The sequence below is a fragment of the Macaca fascicularis genome, chromosome 13 (genome assembly GCF_037993035.2).
Source record: "Macaca fascicularis isolate 582-1 chromosome 13, T2T-MFA8v1.1".
Taxonomy (NCBI): domain Eukaryota; kingdom Metazoa; phylum Chordata; class Mammalia; order Primates; family Cercopithecidae; genus Macaca; species Macaca fascicularis.
The window spans coordinates 58,451,198-58,469,964 of record NC_088387.1 but is presented as its reverse complement, the minus strand read 5'-3'; the positions used below and the strand labels follow the sequence as shown (position 1 = coordinate 58,469,964).

At 34.3% G+C, this 18,767-nt stretch overlaps 1 protein-coding gene across 17 annotated transcripts in view; it reads right to left on the bottom strand.

Moving 5' to 3' along the window:
• Positions 1 to 18,767, bottom strand: part of WDPCP (WD repeat containing planar cell polarity effector) — a 487,362-nt gene that overhangs the window by 366,203 nt on the left and 102,392 nt on the right. For all 17 annotated transcript variants that reach the window (XR_012422331.1, XR_001484464.4, XR_012422332.1 and 14 more), the window contains exons 3-6: positions 13,642 to 13,689; positions 12,737 to 12,781; positions 11,122 to 11,192; positions 10,816 to 10,875 (exon numbers count right to left, since the gene is read on the bottom strand). Coding sequence is in view for 13 of the 17 variants with exons in the window: in XM_015433598.3 (XP_015289084.2) it covers positions 10,816 to 10,875; positions 11,122 to 11,192; positions 12,737 to 12,781; positions 13,642 to 13,689 (224 nt within the window). In the remaining 4 variants the exon portion in view is untranslated. The remainder of the gene's footprint in view (positions 1 to 10,815; positions 10,876 to 11,121; positions 11,193 to 12,736; positions 12,782 to 13,641; positions 13,690 to 18,767) is intronic.

Sequence of the window (18,767 nt, the reverse complement as noted above, 5' to 3'; positions counted from 1 at the left end):
ATGAGAAATGAAAATGAGTTAATATTTATAAAATACTTAAAGATTGCCTGGCACATAGAAAATGCTATATAAATTTTAAATAAAAAAAGTATATTCAGGTAATATAGAACTTAAATAAATACATACAGAATTGAAGAATATCCAATTACAAGATATCAGAGGTAACTAGAATTGTGTCTTCCAGTGCATTTTTGAATAATTTTACACACATAAATACATATCCATGGCAAATTAGAAAATTTATGTTACATAAATGGAATCACAGTATACATAAAAGGTTCTGCACTAATTGGCAGACATAAGATAGTTCTCAATTTTAAACATTTACTTTAATTGGACATTTATGTGAATGTTTCTCTAGTATACATAACAATAGAATTGCCCTCCAATTGGCAATTGTACACTCTAACCAGTGATTTATGAAAATGCTCATTTTCCTATAAACTTACCACTAATATCTGAGGCTGTTAAATATTTGCTTATCTGCTGAGTGGAAAAAATAGTATCTCACTGCTATTTTAATTTGCACATTTTAATGCTTGGTAGGAAAAGCTCTTTAAAACCATCTGTATCTGAGAGGGATGGGGGAACTGGGTGGAGGAAGAATAATAGGCAGATTCAACAATATTGGTAATAATCTAATTCATTAGTTCAGTGTTGGGTTCATGTGTTTATTTTATGACACATGAAAAGGAATATATGTAATGTACGAATGCAAGTTCAAATACTATGTATTAAAATAATTAGGCCATATGTACATTATATGTATATCAAGTATATAATCTTTTAAGCAAATACTTGTAAGTAAATGTCTGCACAGTAAAAGGATAAATATCAAATGGTGAAAAGTGGGTAATATTGAGTGGCTGAATTAGATGATTTATGTCCCTTTGGGCTTTTCTGTGTCTTCCAAATTTTCTGCCTTAAGCATGTCTGTTATTTTTATAATTTTAAAGAAAACCAGTAAATACTTTTTTTTTAAGTGGTAAGCTGCCACATACTGGCTAAGTTCAGTAGCCCCTAGACAGTATTATTTATTTGTTTATCATAATAGTGAACCTAGCTCAACCCTGCAACAAAACAGTTTTAGAGTACGTCAAAAAAGGAAATCAAATACACAACTGTGGAGCAATCTTTTCAGACTACCTTTCTAGCCCTTAATTTGTACTTATTGAAAGACAGTTTTTCTTTGATGGTACATTTCCCCTGACTAGGAGTGTTGTCCTTTCCCTTTCTACTTGCCTAAAGTATGTCCTTCCTTCAAAGTCCAGCTATGTCCGGTCTCCTTTATGAAACCTTAATCAACTACTTTAATCAGCAACAATCTCTGAACTTAAGATACTGTACTTTAGATATTAAACTTTAGATACTGCATCAACAAATATAACATTTAATATCAAATTATCCTTTAATATTTTATACATTAGTTTCATTTCCCAAATATATTTCAAATTTCCATCTAATATTTTCACTAGTCCCTAACATAAAGATGGGTTTCTTGTTGAGCCTCAACAAATGCCTGTTGATAGACAGCTTAATAATAACAACATTGAGACTTATAAGTAGTTAAATATTAAAACAGGAATCAAAATATAAGTTAAGCCTTTTTTCAAGCCCTCTGACTTCTAAACCCTCTAATTTTTAGGGAAATAAACTTCTCCACAGTTCCTCATTACTCTAATTGCTCTTTCTGTTTCTTCTGTTGGCTTAATTTTCCTCTCTTGTCCTCCAAATGAGAAGATCCTTGGCTCTAGCTCTTCTCCCAAGATATTCACCTCCTCCTTCTTGAGGGCACCCTCTTAGATGATTTTAATATCACCTCCTCTTAGGTGATTTGGGAGGTTATCTCCTCCCAAATTTTCAACTCCAACCTTTCACTCCAGTTCAATACTTCCAATAATACCATCATTTGATTATCTCTGGTCACTTCACATGTAACAGAGTCAAAACTAGCTTTTTTACCTGTCATTCTAAATGTTTCTGGCTTTCAAAACCCTCTGCACCTTAACCTCACTGTACTTATCATTTGAAATGATTTCAGGGCCTCTGGTTCTCACATGTTACCCTACATCCCACTGCCAGTCTAATCTTTCTATAAGTCTAATTTTAATATGGTACTCCCCAATATGAAAGTGTTTATAGTGTTACAGGACAATGTGCCAATTCCTTAACATAACATTCAAAGTCCCCGACAAGGAAGTTCCAAGGTGCCTTTCTAGCCCTTTCATTCTTCAACATGAACCATGTATTTCTAAATGGGCTCACCTCGTCACTACTATGTACACACCCTATTTAAGTCTCAGTTAATATAATTCCCTTTTTATGGAATACTTTTCCTTTTGGCTTAACCAAATTTTACACAGCTTTTCAGGTCTAAGTAAAGTTATAAATTCTCCACAACTTTTTTCTTATTTTATGCTATGCTTTCTCTAAACTTCTACCATCTTTTTACTCAGTGTCATACAATTTAGCACTCATTAGTGTCCTAGTGATTTCATGTGTCTATTTTCCTTGACTAGGTTATGCTGTGGACCCAGCCCATGCCTTACATTTCTTTAGTGACTCCCACAGTTCTTCCCACAATGCTTGAAATCAATAAATACTGTGTGATGAGTTCTGTATAAATAATATGCTACTATTATTAGTTATAACTTGAAAACATGGTTTGTCTATTATTATTTTATGAGAAAAGCAAATTGAGTTTCACATAATTTGACAAAAAGAAAAATCAAGTTCTACAATTAAGGGAGTTGTGATCAAATGAGTTTCATAAGGTCACAATTTATCTGTGATAGGCTTGGAAAATAATTCATACTTTTACATAGCCTGTCAAATAATTTACCACAGGCATTTAAAAAGGAAACTATCTTTTGTTGGCCTTTTAAGGTTGTGCCTGAAAATGCAGAATTGTTATGGATGGAAACCATGGTACAGCTGATTATGTTATATACTTTTATAGCTAAATTTACATGCACAATTCAAATAATTTAATCCAAAATGAACATATATGAAGTCACATCTACAGTTAATGATAATACTGTTTTAAACTAATTGCATGATAATCTACAAACATGAATGTGACTTAAACCATAATACTTTATTAAATTCAAAAATTCCACCAGACTGATGAACAATTTAATAGTATATTACTGTTAAAACTATTATTCTCTAGGAACAGATTTATAATGGTTTAAGAAATTCAAAGCAGAAAATTATTAAACACTTTTAGTGAAATGATTTTAGGAGACCAAAAAAATAAAAGTGAGAAATATATTGAATAGCTGGTAAAACTAAAACTGTATATCTCATACCTTTTAATGTATCCCAAACTAGAGATAGGCACTGTCTGAAAAAAACTTTAAAAGATAATCTTTATCCTGAACCTATGTATAGATTAAGTCTTGATTTGAAAACCATTCTGGGAGGTAGAAGGAAAATGGTGGATAGGAGGCAGGACTAAACTAAAGCTCCCACTCAGACAGACAGAGCAGCACGTGGGGACACATATCATGAACTTTTGCTCCAAGAACTACCACAGGAACTTAACAGAAAAGCCAAAAGAATCCACAGACCCTCTGAATGAAGCAGATTGCTCCTGCAGGCCCTGGGAAACAGCCCCGAAACTGTGAGTGCCCAAAGTGTGAAAGTGGGAAAGGGGGATCATCCACCCCTGAACACACACCCTCAATGGGGAACCTGAACGTCCAGATCACAGGAGAAGAATCTCACTTTACCTGGAGCTGAGACAATTTTAGAGAGCCAAGTGAAACACAAGGGTAGAAGAAGCAGTGGGAAGAGAAACTATGGGCTCTCAGTCCCCACAGAAGCCATTTCTGACTTTTGTCTTGCAGAGGTCCTTGGGAAGCGTTCCCTGGGAAAAGACAACAGGGAGAAAGAAACTTCCAGCTCAACTTTGTAACAATTTCAACCGAATGTGAATGTGAAGTTTGCTGGACAGAACTCAAGGGAGGGGGTGAATTGGGAGTGCAGACACAGCACAGAAGAGACAAAGAGTGACATTATATAATGATAAAATGACTTGTCCAAGAGGAAAATATCACAATCCTAAACATATATGCACCTAACACTGGAGCTCCCAAATTTATAAAACAACTACTATTAGACGTAAGAAATGAGATAGACAGCAACACAGTAATAGCAGGGGACTTCAATACTCCACTGACAGCACTAGACAGGTCATCAAGACCAAGTCAACAAAGAAACAATGGATTTAAGCTATACCCTAGAAAAAATGGATTTAACAGATATTTACAAAATATTCCATCCAACAACTGCAGAATATACATTCTATTCATCAGCATATGGAACTTTCTCCAAGACAGATCATAGGATAGGCCACAAAACAAGTCTCAGTAAATTTAAGAAAACCGAAATTATATCAAGTACTCTCTCAGACCACAGTAGAATAAAACTCCAAAAGGAACCCTCAGAACCATGCAAATACATGGAAATTAAATAACCTGCTCCTGAATGATTGTTGGGTCAACAATGAAATCAAGCTGGAAATGTAAAAATTATTTGAACTGAACCATAATAATGACACAGCCTATCAAAACCTCTGGGATACAGCAAAGATGATGCTAAGAGGAAAGTTCATAGCCTTAAATGCATACATCAAAATGTCTGAAAGAGCATAGACAGTCTAAGATCACACCTCAAGGAACTAGAGAAACAAGAACAAACCAAACCCAAACCCAGAAGAAGAAAAGAAATAACAAAGATCAGAGCAGAACTAAATGAAATTGAAACAAACAACAACAACAAAAACACACAAGATAAATGAAACAAAAAGCCAGTTCCTTGAAAAGTTAAATAAAATTGACAGACCGTTGGCAAGATTAACCAAGAAAAGAAGAGAGATGATCAAAATAAGTTCAAAAGGGAGATATTACAACCAATACCACAGAAATAACAACAACAACAAAAAATCATTCAAGCTACTATGAACACCTTTATGCCCATAAACTAGAAAATCTAGAAGAGATGGATAAATTCCTGGAAATACACAACCTTCCTAGATAAAACCAGGAAGAAATAGAAACTCTGAACAGACCAGTAACAGGCAGCAAGATTGAAATGATAATATAAAAAGTTGCCAACAAAAAAAGTCCAGGACCAGACAAATTCACAACTGAATTCTATCAGATATTCAAAGAGAATTGGTACCAATCCTATTGACACTATTCTACAAGATAAAGAGGAAATCCTCCCTAAATCATTCTATGAAGCCAGTATCACCCTAATACCAAAACCAGGTAAGGACATAATGAAAAAAAGAAAACTACCGACCAATATCCCTGATGAATATAGATGCAAAAATGCTTAACAAAATACTAGCTAACTGAATCCAACAACATATAACAAGATAATCCACCATGATCAAGTGGGTTTCATACCAGGGATGCAGGAATAATTTAACATACTAAATTCAATAAATGTGATACACCGCATAAACAGAATTAAAAACAAAAATCACATGATCATCTCAATAAATGCAGAAAAAGCATTTGACAAAACCCTCAGCAAAATTGGCATAGAAAGGACACACCTTAATGTAATAAAAGCCATCTATGACAAACCCACAGCCAACATAATACTGAATGGAGAAAGGTTGAAAGCATTTCCCCTGAGAAGTGGAACAAGACAAGGATGCTGACCCTCAACACTTTTATTCAACATAGTACTGGAAGTCCCAGTCAGAGCAGGAACAAGACAAGGATGCTAACTCTCAACACTTCTATTCAACATAGTACTGGAAGTCCCAGTCAGAGCAATCAGACAAGAGCAACACATCAAGGGCATCCAAATGGGTAAAGAGGAAGTCAAGGTGTCACTGTTTGCTGACGATACAATCGTTTACCTTGAAAACCCTAAAGGCTCCTCCAAAAAGCTCCTAGAACTGATAAACTAATTCAGCAAAGCTTCAGGATACAAAATTAATGTACAAAAATCAGTAGCCCTGCCATTATCAGTAGCCTAACAGCTACCAAGCTGAAAATAAAATCAAGAATTCAACCCCTTTTACAATAGCTGCAAAAGAAAAAAAAAATACTTAGAAATATACCTAACCAAGGAGGTGACAGATCTCTACAAGGAAAACTACAAAACACTGCTTAAAGAAATCACAGATCATACAAACAAATGGAAACACATCCTATGCTTATAGATGAGTAGAATCAATATTGTGAAAATGGCCATACTGCCAAAAGCAGTCTACAAATTCAATGTAATTCCCTTCAAATACCACCATCATTCTTTATAGAACTAGAAAAAACAATCCTAAAATTCATATGGAACCAAGAAAGAGCCCACATAGCCAAAGCAAGACTAAGCAAAAAGAACAAATCTGGGGGCATCACATTTCCCAACTTCAAACTATAGTACAAGGCCATAGTTACCAAAACAGCATAGTGCTGGTATAAAAATAGGCACATAGGCCAATGCAATAGAATAGAGAGTCTAGAAATAAACCCAAATACTTACAGCCCACTGATCTCTGACAAAGCAAACAAAAACATACAGTGGGGAAAGGACATCCTATTCAACAAATGGTACTGGGATAATTGGCAAGCCACATATAGAATGAAACTGGATCCTCATATCTCACCTTATACAAAAATCAACTTAAGATGGATTAAGGACTTATACTTAAGATCTGAAACTATAAAAATTCTAGAAGACAACATTGGAAAAACCCCTCTAGACACTGGCTTAGGCAAGGATTTCATGACCAAGAACCCAAAAGCAAATGCAATAAAAACAGATAAATACCTGGGACCTAATTAAACTAAAGAGCTTTTGCACAGCAAAAGGAACAGTCAGCAGAGTAAACAAACAACCCACAGAGTGAGAGAAAATCTTCACAATCTATACATGTGACAAAGGACTAATATCCAGAATCAACAATGAACTCAAACAAATCAGTAAGAAAAAAACAAACAATCCCATAAAAAAGTGGGCTAAGGACATGAAGGGACAATTTTCAAAAGAAGATATACAAATGGCCAACAAACATGAAAAAATGCTCAACATCCCTAATGATCAGGGAAATGCAAATCAAAACCACAATGTGATACCACCTTACTCCTGCAAGAATGGCCATAATCAAAAAATTTAAAAAATAATAGATTTGGCAGGGATGTGGTGAAAAGGAAACACTTTTACACTGCTGGTGAGAATGTAAACTAGTATAACTACTATGGAAAGCAGTGTGGAGATTCCTTAAATAACTAAAAGTAGAACTACCATTTGATCCAGCAATCCCACTACTGGGTATCTACCCAGATGAAAAGAAGTCATTATACGAAAAAAAATACTTGCCCATGCATGTTTGCAGTAGCACAGTTCGCAATTGCAAAAATATGGAACCAGCCCAAATGCCCATCAATCAACAAGTGAATAAAGAAACTGTGGTAAATATATACCATGGAACACTACTCAGCCATAAAACAAGGAATGAAATAATGGCATTCACAACAATTTGGATGGAATTGCAGACCATTATTCTAAGTGAAGTAACTCAGGAATGGAAAACCAGACACTGTATGTTCTCACTTATAAGTGGGAGTTTGCTGTGAGGATGCAAAGGCGTAAGAATGATACAATGGACTTTGGGGACTCAGAGGAAAGGGTGGGAGGTGGGTGAGGGATAAAAGACTACAAATAGGATACAGTGAATACTGCTCAGGTGATGGGTGCACCAAAATCTCAGAAATCACCACTAAAGAACTTATTCATGTAACCAACCACCACCTGTTCCCCCAAAAACCTATGGAAATAAAAAACAAAAATAAAATTAAAAAATAAAAACAGGAGAAAAAATAAGTAAAGATCTTGAAAAATAAAATAAACTACTATCCTCCAAAGTAAGAAAGAAAATTATTCTGAATTTATAGGTGGGGGGAATTAGTTTTTAAATGGTACAATGTGCAGATCATTGGACTGACAACATCAACTAAGCTTCAGTATATGATGAAAACTTACAAATCCTCATTGTTTGACACATAGAAAGATCCAACCTCAGATTGCATCCTCTGAAATCTTACGTTGCTGTGGTTGCCTGGCTCATTTTTAAACAATTGCACTTTTTAAAGCAGTAAGGGATGACAACTAAAATAAATTCGCAAATCCTAAATTTACCATTTCTTGGGAGGAAATAATGTACATTAGCAGAAGAGTAGCCAAATTAAAAGACTAAGAGTCCAAATGTGTTAGCATGAAGATGTTGATTAACTTTTTCACTCCTTTTCTAAGAGTTATAGAGCATTATGTTGCGGTCAGCTGACATGTTATCTCTGGAACCACCATACTGGATATGTGCACAAAAGGAGGTCCCTTGGGGAGCCTACTGAAGTGGTTTACTTACTTTATAACTAAGAAAAATTTAACAAAAAATTAACTGAAAGGGCTAAGGGGGTCATTTCCTTATGCTACTAATGTAGCTTAAACATCAACATTTTAATTTATTGTTATAACAGATCTTTTGAAATAGAACACACATAGATTTTTAGAAGAACTAGCTAACAGTCTTAACTAGAAACTGAAGAAGTAAACGGATAATGTTAGGAGGTCTCTCAAAGACTTTAAATATGTGAAGACTAACCTAGACCTGTGGGCAGTGTGGAGGTGAAGTTATCTTGTGAAAATATATCACATCAAGCATGTGCTGAGAGTATAAGGTCTGTTTTAGAAATATCTTTATAATCATAGAAATGAAGCACAGAATATAATAGAACAACCAAAAAAGATAAGTCCTGTTAGAAATGTTAAAAGCAGACTCGGGCCGGGCGCGGTGGCTCACACCTGTAATCCCAGCCCTTTGGGAGGCCAAAGTGGGCAGATCACGAGGTCAGGAGTTTGAGACCAGCCTGACCAACAAGGTGAAACTCCGTCTCTACTGAAAATACAAAAATTAGCCAGGCATGGTGACGCGCACTTGTGATCCCAGCTACTTGGGAGGCTGAGGCATGAGAATTGCTTCAACCCAGGAGGCGGAGGTTGCAGTGAGCAGGGACCGCGCCATTGCACTCCAGCCTGAGTGACAGAGCAAGACTCCATCTCAAAAAAAAAAGCAGACTCATTAGTACACCAGCCTAATTAACCAATTAGATTACTGTAAATTACAAAAGTAATTTTACATATATTTTATCATGAAAACTCCCTTTCTGAGTTGAATTAATATAATAGTGAGGGACATTCTTCTCCAGACATCCCTTCATCAGACACACACACAAAATTACTATTAAATTAAAATTCATTAAACCCTATCTAAAAAGAATTGTCTATTGGGATGCTCCACTGCATATTTTAAGATGCCCAACATGTTGCAATTTACCCTGTGTGATGGGTAAGGGTGGAGGCCATGAGACATGCCTCTTACTATAGGTGGCAGGCTTGCCCTCCAGTCAAATAATTCTGAGCCTGTTTTTAACGTGAGTAATGGCATTAAAAACTACAAGTTTGAGTTGTACTAAGTTTGAAACTTTCTAGAGCATATTTTGCATTCAAGTTTTAAAATCTGATTGAAATGTACTATTATGCAAATAAGCTATAATTTTTTAAAATTCCATCCTTTTAAATAGTAACCTAAGGCAAATTTAAGTACTATGATTCTAAAAATGCTAATTCACCCTTGTAAAAGATCTCTGAAAAATAAAAATTTATGCCAGTTGAGAAGGTAACTAGTTGCCTCCATGAGTAAAGGTAGACTAGTTTAGACAAAAAACGAGGAAAAACTAGAATCCACAAAAATGATAGTATATATTCAAGTAGTAGATTAAGATCTGTTTATAATTGCTACAAATTTGATGTTGTAGCTTTATGAATAGAGCTATTGGCCTAAACTACAAACAAGAATGATTACACAAAATAAATCACATTGTAAAAAATAATTTAAATTAATATAGGAATATTTGATTCAATATATCAGTTACAATTATTATTCGAACTAATGCAACTTCAATTCCACAGATGACTAATAATTATTCTTTTTATCACAAGTATATTAAATTTTTCTAGACATATAGTACTTTTTAAGCCTATCAGAAAAGCTAAAGCATTTGTCATTATCTTGTAATCAGTGTACACTAATTATTATGTCCTGAATCTACCCATTCAATACTTAGATCATTTGTCCAGGCCTTAACACTACTGTCCAATAGAACTGTCTGAGATGGAAATGTTCTGTATCTGTACTGTCCAATATGATAACATGTGGCTATTGAACACTTAAATGTGGGTAGTGCAACTGAAGAACTAATTTTTTTATTTTATTTAATTATTCAGTCACATATGACTAGTGGCTACCATAGTAAACATCACAGCTTAGAGGGTTCAAAAAGTAGGACCAAATGTCTTGTTATCATAGGTCTAACTGTGTGTAGTTGGCTTGTTGATTTGCGTAAGCAATGACATTCACAAATGCTTACAAGAATAGTATGCCAAAAAGTCTTTTGCCCTGTGGTTTCATCTTCACTCAAAAATATTATTAAATCTATGCCAGCAAACATCTACTACAGCATTCAGACAACTTCAAACAAAAAAATACAATATGAAAATATTTTTATTAGTGTTTGTATGTCAGTACAACTATACTGATTAATACTGATTAATGAGCCTGGTGGCCTGTGTCAATCTGTCTAATGTTAGCTCTAGAACAAGTAGAACTCAAACTATGAAATAACCACTGCTAAAAAAGTTTTTGTCTATTACCTAACATAACACAAGAATACCAATTACTACATAGTTTTCAGCTCCATTGGTTAAACACTGCAAAGGCTTGTCAAACCATTTTACCTGACAGACATATTTGTTCTTCCATTTGCTCAGCACACACTGACTGTTTTGCATCAGCTCCTGAAGTACAACAGAAAAAGAGAGAGCATAGTTGGCTATACACATTGTCATTAAAGTGCCTCTGATTTGCAAGCAAAAAAAGATCAACATGCCACACAAAGATGCAACTGTTTTGGAACTCATCACTGGACAAAAGCAAAGCTATCATCACCATGAGAGTTGATCCTTTATGAAAATTAAAGCTGTTGAAAGATGTTTTAAAAACAGATTTGTTTGTTGCCATTTTTGAAACTTTTTGAAAGATACCTCCAACTCTTTGAGTGAGTCTCGGAGTTTTTCTGGGCGTCTGTTTTTGAGCGTCCAAGGATAATCTCGTGCTGGCAAATAAAACATGTACTACAGTTAGTTAAACAAGATTTAAAAAGGAAATTCTGCTTAGCAGTGTGCCTTAGGAAGATTAAAATAAAACACCTCTATAATTGAGAGGAAGTGGGCTTCATTTCCATCATCAAATGACAGCCTTTTGAAAGGCTTTGTCATAGGAACAGGATTTTTACCACAAAACAATCTCCCTAATCATAATTTTACGATGACAACCAACAAGGCTTGGAGAATCCCAGGGAAAGTTTGCTAGGCTTGTGAATCAAGTAATTCATGGTAAATGATGTACTCTTTGCTAACTTTTTCATGTAAATAATTAAATGTTGAATCCAAAAGAAATTCTAAATTCTACAAGTAACCTACTCAGACCTAAAAAAAAAAAAAAAATTATCATGAGTAAATGAATATAATGAGCAAATAAAATGAAAAGAAATAAAAAATAAAACTGTACATAAAAATATATGAAGTTAGGCATTAAAGCTCCACATTTTAAAACTATGGAAAAATCTGAGGGAAATCCAAGTTTTAACAAATTAGGCCCTAATAGTGCTCTTTTTAATTTAAAACAGTTCTCTTTAAAGTATACACCACAATTGAATAATGATAAGCCTTTGTTTTGCTTTAAATAAATTTAATTGAAAGATAAAATTATTTAGTAGAGTCATCATGTTAGCCTAAAATAAATTAAAAATAGTTCTGCTTAAAATAATTTAAATGTTAAACTCATATCTATTTTATCAGAAAAATGAATTCATCTTTGGATTCTCCTCATTAATAATTCCAAACAAGAGTTACATGTGTATTTGTGCTTACGTGTGTGTTGCATGTACATATACATATGTAGTATACATAGATACTTAAATTTGAGAGTAGACTTGCTATATATCTTATTTCAGCAAATGAATTTGGGTATCTAAACAATTTTGATGTAGAACGTATGTGCAAATTTTTAAATCTGTGTTGCAGCTACTAATACATTATTTTTTAAATTAAATGTCAGTTCAACCATTTAAAAAACAAGAGAACAAATGGGATTTTCAGCTCTAGCCATAATCCAAAAAAATCTTAATGTATATTTAATTTATGTCATTAAAACCATATTACATTGTCGCCATAATATATATAACATATACTGGAGATCAGAAAAGACTAGAGTGAATAAAATGCTAATACTGATATTACAAATATTATTTTCTTAAAAATGGGTAAGACATGTTAATTTAGGCAAAGTATGAATAATTAAATGTTACTATCAGAATTTAAGCTTGGTATAATTATCTTAAATATACTAACATATAGTTCATTATGAAAGTTTATGTTTATATAAACATACATTTTATCAAAACTGAATAGAGATTTCAATGGTCTAAATTCGAAAGGCCTGACAAATACAATTGTTACTCATATGTTTATATTTCTAAGTAATGGGAATTTAAGAAATTTGGAGGGAATAATGTTTCCTCTTTGTTCCAGATGAATATTTTATAATACTGAACTTTCCAGTTTTATAATAATTCCAAAAAATATAAAGTAAGCTTACACTCTGCCAGCTTCTGCTTTTCTTCTAAGTTACCATGCTCTGTCGCTGATATTGTAGCAGAAGGGACAGAAAGAAAAAAACAAAAGTAGAATTTATTTTTATTATAATGCCTTACATTTTAATATGTACACGTATAATGTATTATTAACATTACATGCATTATTGAGATTAATAAATTATGCTTAGATTCTAAAAAGACAGTTGAAAAAAAGGCCATAATTTGGATGTTTTCATTTCATAGAGATATTTCCTAAATTTGCAGTGAAAGGGCACAACAGCTGGACCAATATCCTGAGCTTCCAATCTCATCAGATAGGAAAGAGAACTGCAACAGAGCCCAGAACAGAAGCTGCTTCAGTCTGTCATCAGAACCATGAAGTCAGCCTATTAACCACTAAGCTAAGCACACAGGATGCTCACACAAGCCCACTTCAACGGAGACCAAAACAGGAAGTAACTCTAGCTAGAAAGACCTTTTGGCCCATCATAAAACTTCTGGGATTAACAGGATTAATCAGATAAAGAAAATTGATCATTCACTCAGAAATGCCTATTTCAGATATCAGGTGAGGATCCAGGAGGCCAGCATCAGTAGGACCCATGCATTAACAATGCCCTCTACTGGGACACTGATAAATAAACGTGAATAGACTGCCCTGTTATCAGCCTGATCAGCAGGAAAATGAAAATTTTCATGTCCTTCTACAGCATTTTTTCAATACTACTTTATTTTATATAGAACAGATAGATATCAACCTCAGCATTTTTCTAAAGAATTGAACAGACTTTTCTTAAAATTCTAGAATTTATCTAAAGCTCATAAGAAGAGCGTTTTTAATGGTCAGTATTTCATGGTTTAGAATACTTAGTTAATAAAAATTAATTGCACAGAATAGGTACTTTACCTGGTGGATCTTTCTTGTCATAATACTGGTAAATCCCAATGTTTCTATCTATAGAAAGGAAGAAATAACATTAAATTATGATTAAAAAGTCCCCGAGAATAAGAAGCCAAGCCATACTATATTAGGGGAAGGGTAGGGAAAAAAGCAGAAACAGTCTCCTTATGTTACTAGAAATAAAATGGCTCAAAAGCATCTGGAGATGAGTTCATGTATTCTAGGGATATGCAGAAACTGGAAAGTTTATCAATCTAATGAGAAAAGATTTACACAAAACTAGAATGGCATGAGAAAAAGATTAGTAAAGAACTGAAATCAAGAAAGACCAAGTTTTCTCTTTCACACATCCTCTTATATTTTTCACAGGGCGCTACCAAAAGGAACTGCCACTAAGCAATGCCAAATGAAATCAGTGGATGGAAGAAAATGCCCTGTTGGATTCTGAGCTGTGGTTTTCTTTTCTCCAATTTAGCTCAAGAGTCTAATTCTTATCCTATGGCATTTGGGAGAAATCCACAGAAGAGAAAGGGAAGATTAGAGGAAGGTTTGGATAAATTATTATCTGAAACTTGTTTAGGCAGGGAAAACCCCTTCTAAACCTAAATTCGGACACTTTGCTGGGGCTACCTAAGAAGCAAAGTTGGGCTTCCCAGATGTCAAGATTCATTTAACCAAGGAATTATTCCAATTTAAATATAAGATAACAAAATAATTTTGTCCATTTTCTTCATATCTATGAATAATAAAATATTTCTTTCATTGAAGGAACATTTGTTTTCTTCCATACAAAATAATTCTCAGTTACTAACATAAGGATAAAGAGTATAGGTGGAAGCAGTACAGGCTGCCCCCTAGTGACTGACTGCTCCAGACTTTCTGAAACTGAATGATAAAACTTCAAAAAAAAGTATTACTGCTATAATTAACTTTTCAAATATAGTCTTTCAAAATAGTCAATTGCGTGTACTTGTTAAAGTTCTATTTTATTCATCATGCCATTAGTAGAGGCATACAATTTTAAAGAATGCAGTTTATGTCTACTGGTTAGACTGAATATATCTAATAAGGATTTATTGTGAAAAATCATGAGTAGGACTTCTTGGATACGGATATTTTAATTGTTGTCCTGGATGGTGATTTTTATGGGTGTTTTCACATTCTGATGGTTCACAACATAATCTTATGATCTTTACACTTTTCAGTACATACATTATACTTCAATAAAAAGGCTATTTTAAAATCTAAGAACCATAGGCACTACATATGCAGACAGTATCTCTATTAAAATATTCCACCCTATAATTATACCCATCATTCCATACATCCAAATATATGCCACAAGTTCTAGAATAGAACTATGAAGATCATAAAGAATCCTGAATTATTTGCACAAGTCTGACCTACTGCATCTGGCCCAGAGTGGGATTGTCAAAACACAAGCAGAATAAGGAGAGCATCCAGTTAAGAAAACCTGCCCTACAATGGGTGCCAGAGCTGGATGAGGAAGGTGTCCATTCAGAGAGTCAGCCTGACACGGTGTGTTGGAACTCCAGCAGGGTAAGAACATTCTCATGAAGCAACGGCCTGGTGTGGGTATTAGAGGCTAAACAAGGTAAGGAGAACACTTACATATGGGGGCAGCCCAACATGGTATATCAAATCCACATGGGGTGAGAAGGGTATCCATACAGGGGAGGGAGCAGCCACAGAGATAGTGGATTGACTGCAAACAGGGTGACTGATTAAGTAAATAAATAAAAAATAGGGGAGCTCCAGGTTTCCCATTGTCTGAGAAGAAAAATACAAATATGGAAAGGGAGAAAATTAGAATGAACCCTATGGTGGTAGATAGGAATGAGATGTACCAGTGTGAACTCATGGTTTCAATATAGAGAGATAGATAGATATAGAAATAAATGTGGATGTAAATATGTGTGTATACATACACACATACATTCTGCAAGCTCTGTCCACTAAGAGGGCCTGGGAACAGCAATACTCCAATAATGAGTGCACCTAAAGCAGAACTTGGCTTCTAGACACCCTTACCCTCTAAAAGGAATAAAGCTCCTTAGAGAAGTGACTGATTCCTAGGCTAGGAAGAGGAAATTACAACATGAGTCTGGAACATTTGTTGTACCAGAAAGAATTAAAGTGCTCCAATTTTGACAGGGACATGTCAAAAAGACACAGAAGCCAGCCTGAAGAGGGTCCCTCTGGCCACATCAGGGACAATTTAAACATCAAAATAAATAATGAAATAAAATAAAATAATGATATGACTATATTATTACAACTGCATAAAGTAGAAAACTTGAATCCACAGAGATAAAATAAATTGATCATATATAATAATATATTTAAAGTGTGATGAGGAACAGAATATTTACATAATTTCAAGGTACTTCCCTGTGAAATACTTATCACAAAGAAAAAAGTAACTTCGCAGTGGAGAAGCCTTGCAGACACTATCTTATCAGGGAATCATGAATATCGTCAGGAAAGGGACAAATTGAAATTATGCACCACCTGATAGGATGCACTGAAATGTATAACCTGAATCTAATTGTGAGGAAATTTCAAATACAACCAAATTTAGGATCATCCTACACAATAACTGGCCTAATATCTTCAAAAATGTTAAGGTCATGAAAGTTTAAAAAAAAAAAAAGAGAAGAAGGATGAAGGATAACCCAGAATGAAGGATACTAAAGAAACACGGTAACAATGCAATGTGTCACTGTAACAAAATCCTTTTCCTAAAAAAAGAACAATGATGGGACAATTGGTGAACTGGTCCATTTAGACTGAAGTACATCATTATTAATTTCCTGATTTCAATGGCTATACAGTAATGCAGGACAAAATCCTTTTTGTAGGACATATACATGAATGTATTTGGGGTGATAAAGCATCAGGCTACAACTCTCAAATGGTTCAAGAAAAAAAATTCTCTGTACTGACAATTTTTCTGTAAGTTTGTGATTATTTCAAACATTTTAAAAATAAACATCGAGCATAATGACAGCACATTAACAGGGTTACTAATTTAGTCTAGATAGCAGGAAAGGCTTCTCTAAATGACTTAACAAAGCTGAGCCCTAAAGAAGTGGGATTCACAAAAGGTTAAACAGAAGAATGTCCCAATAGAGAGAACGGGTAGGCCCTGCAAAAATGCAGTTGGGGTTGAAGACTATTCCCATGGGGCTACTGTGCACCACTGTGTGATTCTTCTCTAAAAACCATTCACTGACTCAGAATAGAAGGAACAGGGACAGAAAACTTGAGGACACACGGAGGGGTAGGGAAGGCATTTGCTGGGCATGAACAGAAGACGAGGGGTAAAAGGGGATCAAGATGGAATAGCTCAGACTTCCAACTATGGGGTCCAAGATGGGTAGGAAGATAAGTGAAGAAGTCCCAATGGACTAGGAGAATGTCAAGCGATTAAAAGACTGACCATCTTGAAGAAGCATAAAACCTAGATATATGAGAATAAGGGAAAAAGATGAAAAATGGGGAATTATGATTAGAAAAGAAAACATTTCAATTAAAGATTTCCACCAGCAGTAAAATAAGTTCACTTTGGGATTTCTTTTTTCTATTTTCTGAGATTTCTTTACACTTTTGAATTTTGAATTTTTTTCTGCAACGTATTTTTAATTTCCAAGAGATTTGTATAATTTCAAATGTTTTCTGAAGCTTCTGTTTTTGTTTCTTGCTTCATGGATTTAGTATTTTTCCTTAGGTCTCTGTTGTACTTTTTTCCCCCCTTCCTACATTATCTCTGTTTCTTCAGAGATCCATTCACCTATTCATTTTGTTTTATTTCCTGTTGAAGATATTCCTCAAATATCTGGTGATCCTTAGTTCTCTGTTTGTATTTACAAGTGAGGCACTAAAAAACTGATTGGAAGCCCTGTGTAGACAAATAGAGCTTGCCAACTGGTGAGCTTCACTGATCAGGCAAGGACCAGGGTATTTCACCAAAGAATTCCCTCAAACATCTATGTACAAAGGTCTTCTTTCTAGGGTCATTCAGTCATTCCAGAGAGGAATACCTCAAGCCCCTTCTTTCTTGGAAAGTGTACAAATAGGTATGACATTCTCAGAACCAAGTGGGATTAAGAAGACCTCACCCATAAGTATGTAGGCTTCCTTCCATTTCATGCCTGTTTTCTGTTCAGCAGGTCTTCCACTGCCCCTGGTGTTCCCAACTTTAGAGCCTCCTTAATTAAATATTTCCACAGCATGAAAGGTATCTCACAAGTTCTTCTGCAAACTTTCACGTCCCTTTACTGTCGCTCTCATGATACATACCATCTTCTACAATATCTGGCTCCTCAAATTTCTGTATCTTTCCAGAATTTTGAGTCATAAATTGGCTGTCACCGGAACTCTCCTCTGCAGGCAATTTATATTCAGGTTTTACAGCTCTGCTAATTCCTCTTTCCCTCCCATCTTCCAAAATTTGTCCAATTTCAGTTGTCCCCTCTCTCGAAAGGGTTTATGCTTTCTTTATTTGTATTCCTTTATTGGCATTTTAGAAGAGTTTTAGGAGGAAGCAAACGAATGTTAAATCTACTTTAACTGAAATTTCAATCTATTTACATTTTAAAGCAGATAAACTTGATGAAACTATCACAATCATCCTTAATTCTATATTTGATATGAAGAAACAATACTTTGTAAGGTAAACCATTTTCTTAATAATGATGCTTAAGTGATACAAATAATATTCTTCTCCTAAATACAAGTGTTACTTTGTATAATTAAAGATTTTTTAAAAGATATTTCTTATAAAGTATACTACATCCTATGTTAATAAGCATTATTAAAACACACATATTATTCTACCCCCCAAAAATGTGAAAAACAAAGAACATGAAAATAATTGTACATCTTAGCTATAAGTTTGAAATGTTATTTTAATATCAAATAGAAATGCCTTTACCATTAGCTATCCTGTACATATTTATGAATATAAATGTTATTATGAAGAATCCCAGAAAAAAAATTGAACATGTGTGTATCTTGACAGAACAAACATTAAGCCAATAAGATTAATTTTCAAAACTGAAAACCTAACTCAAGCTATAAATATTAAGTTAGTAAGAGTAATTAAAAGG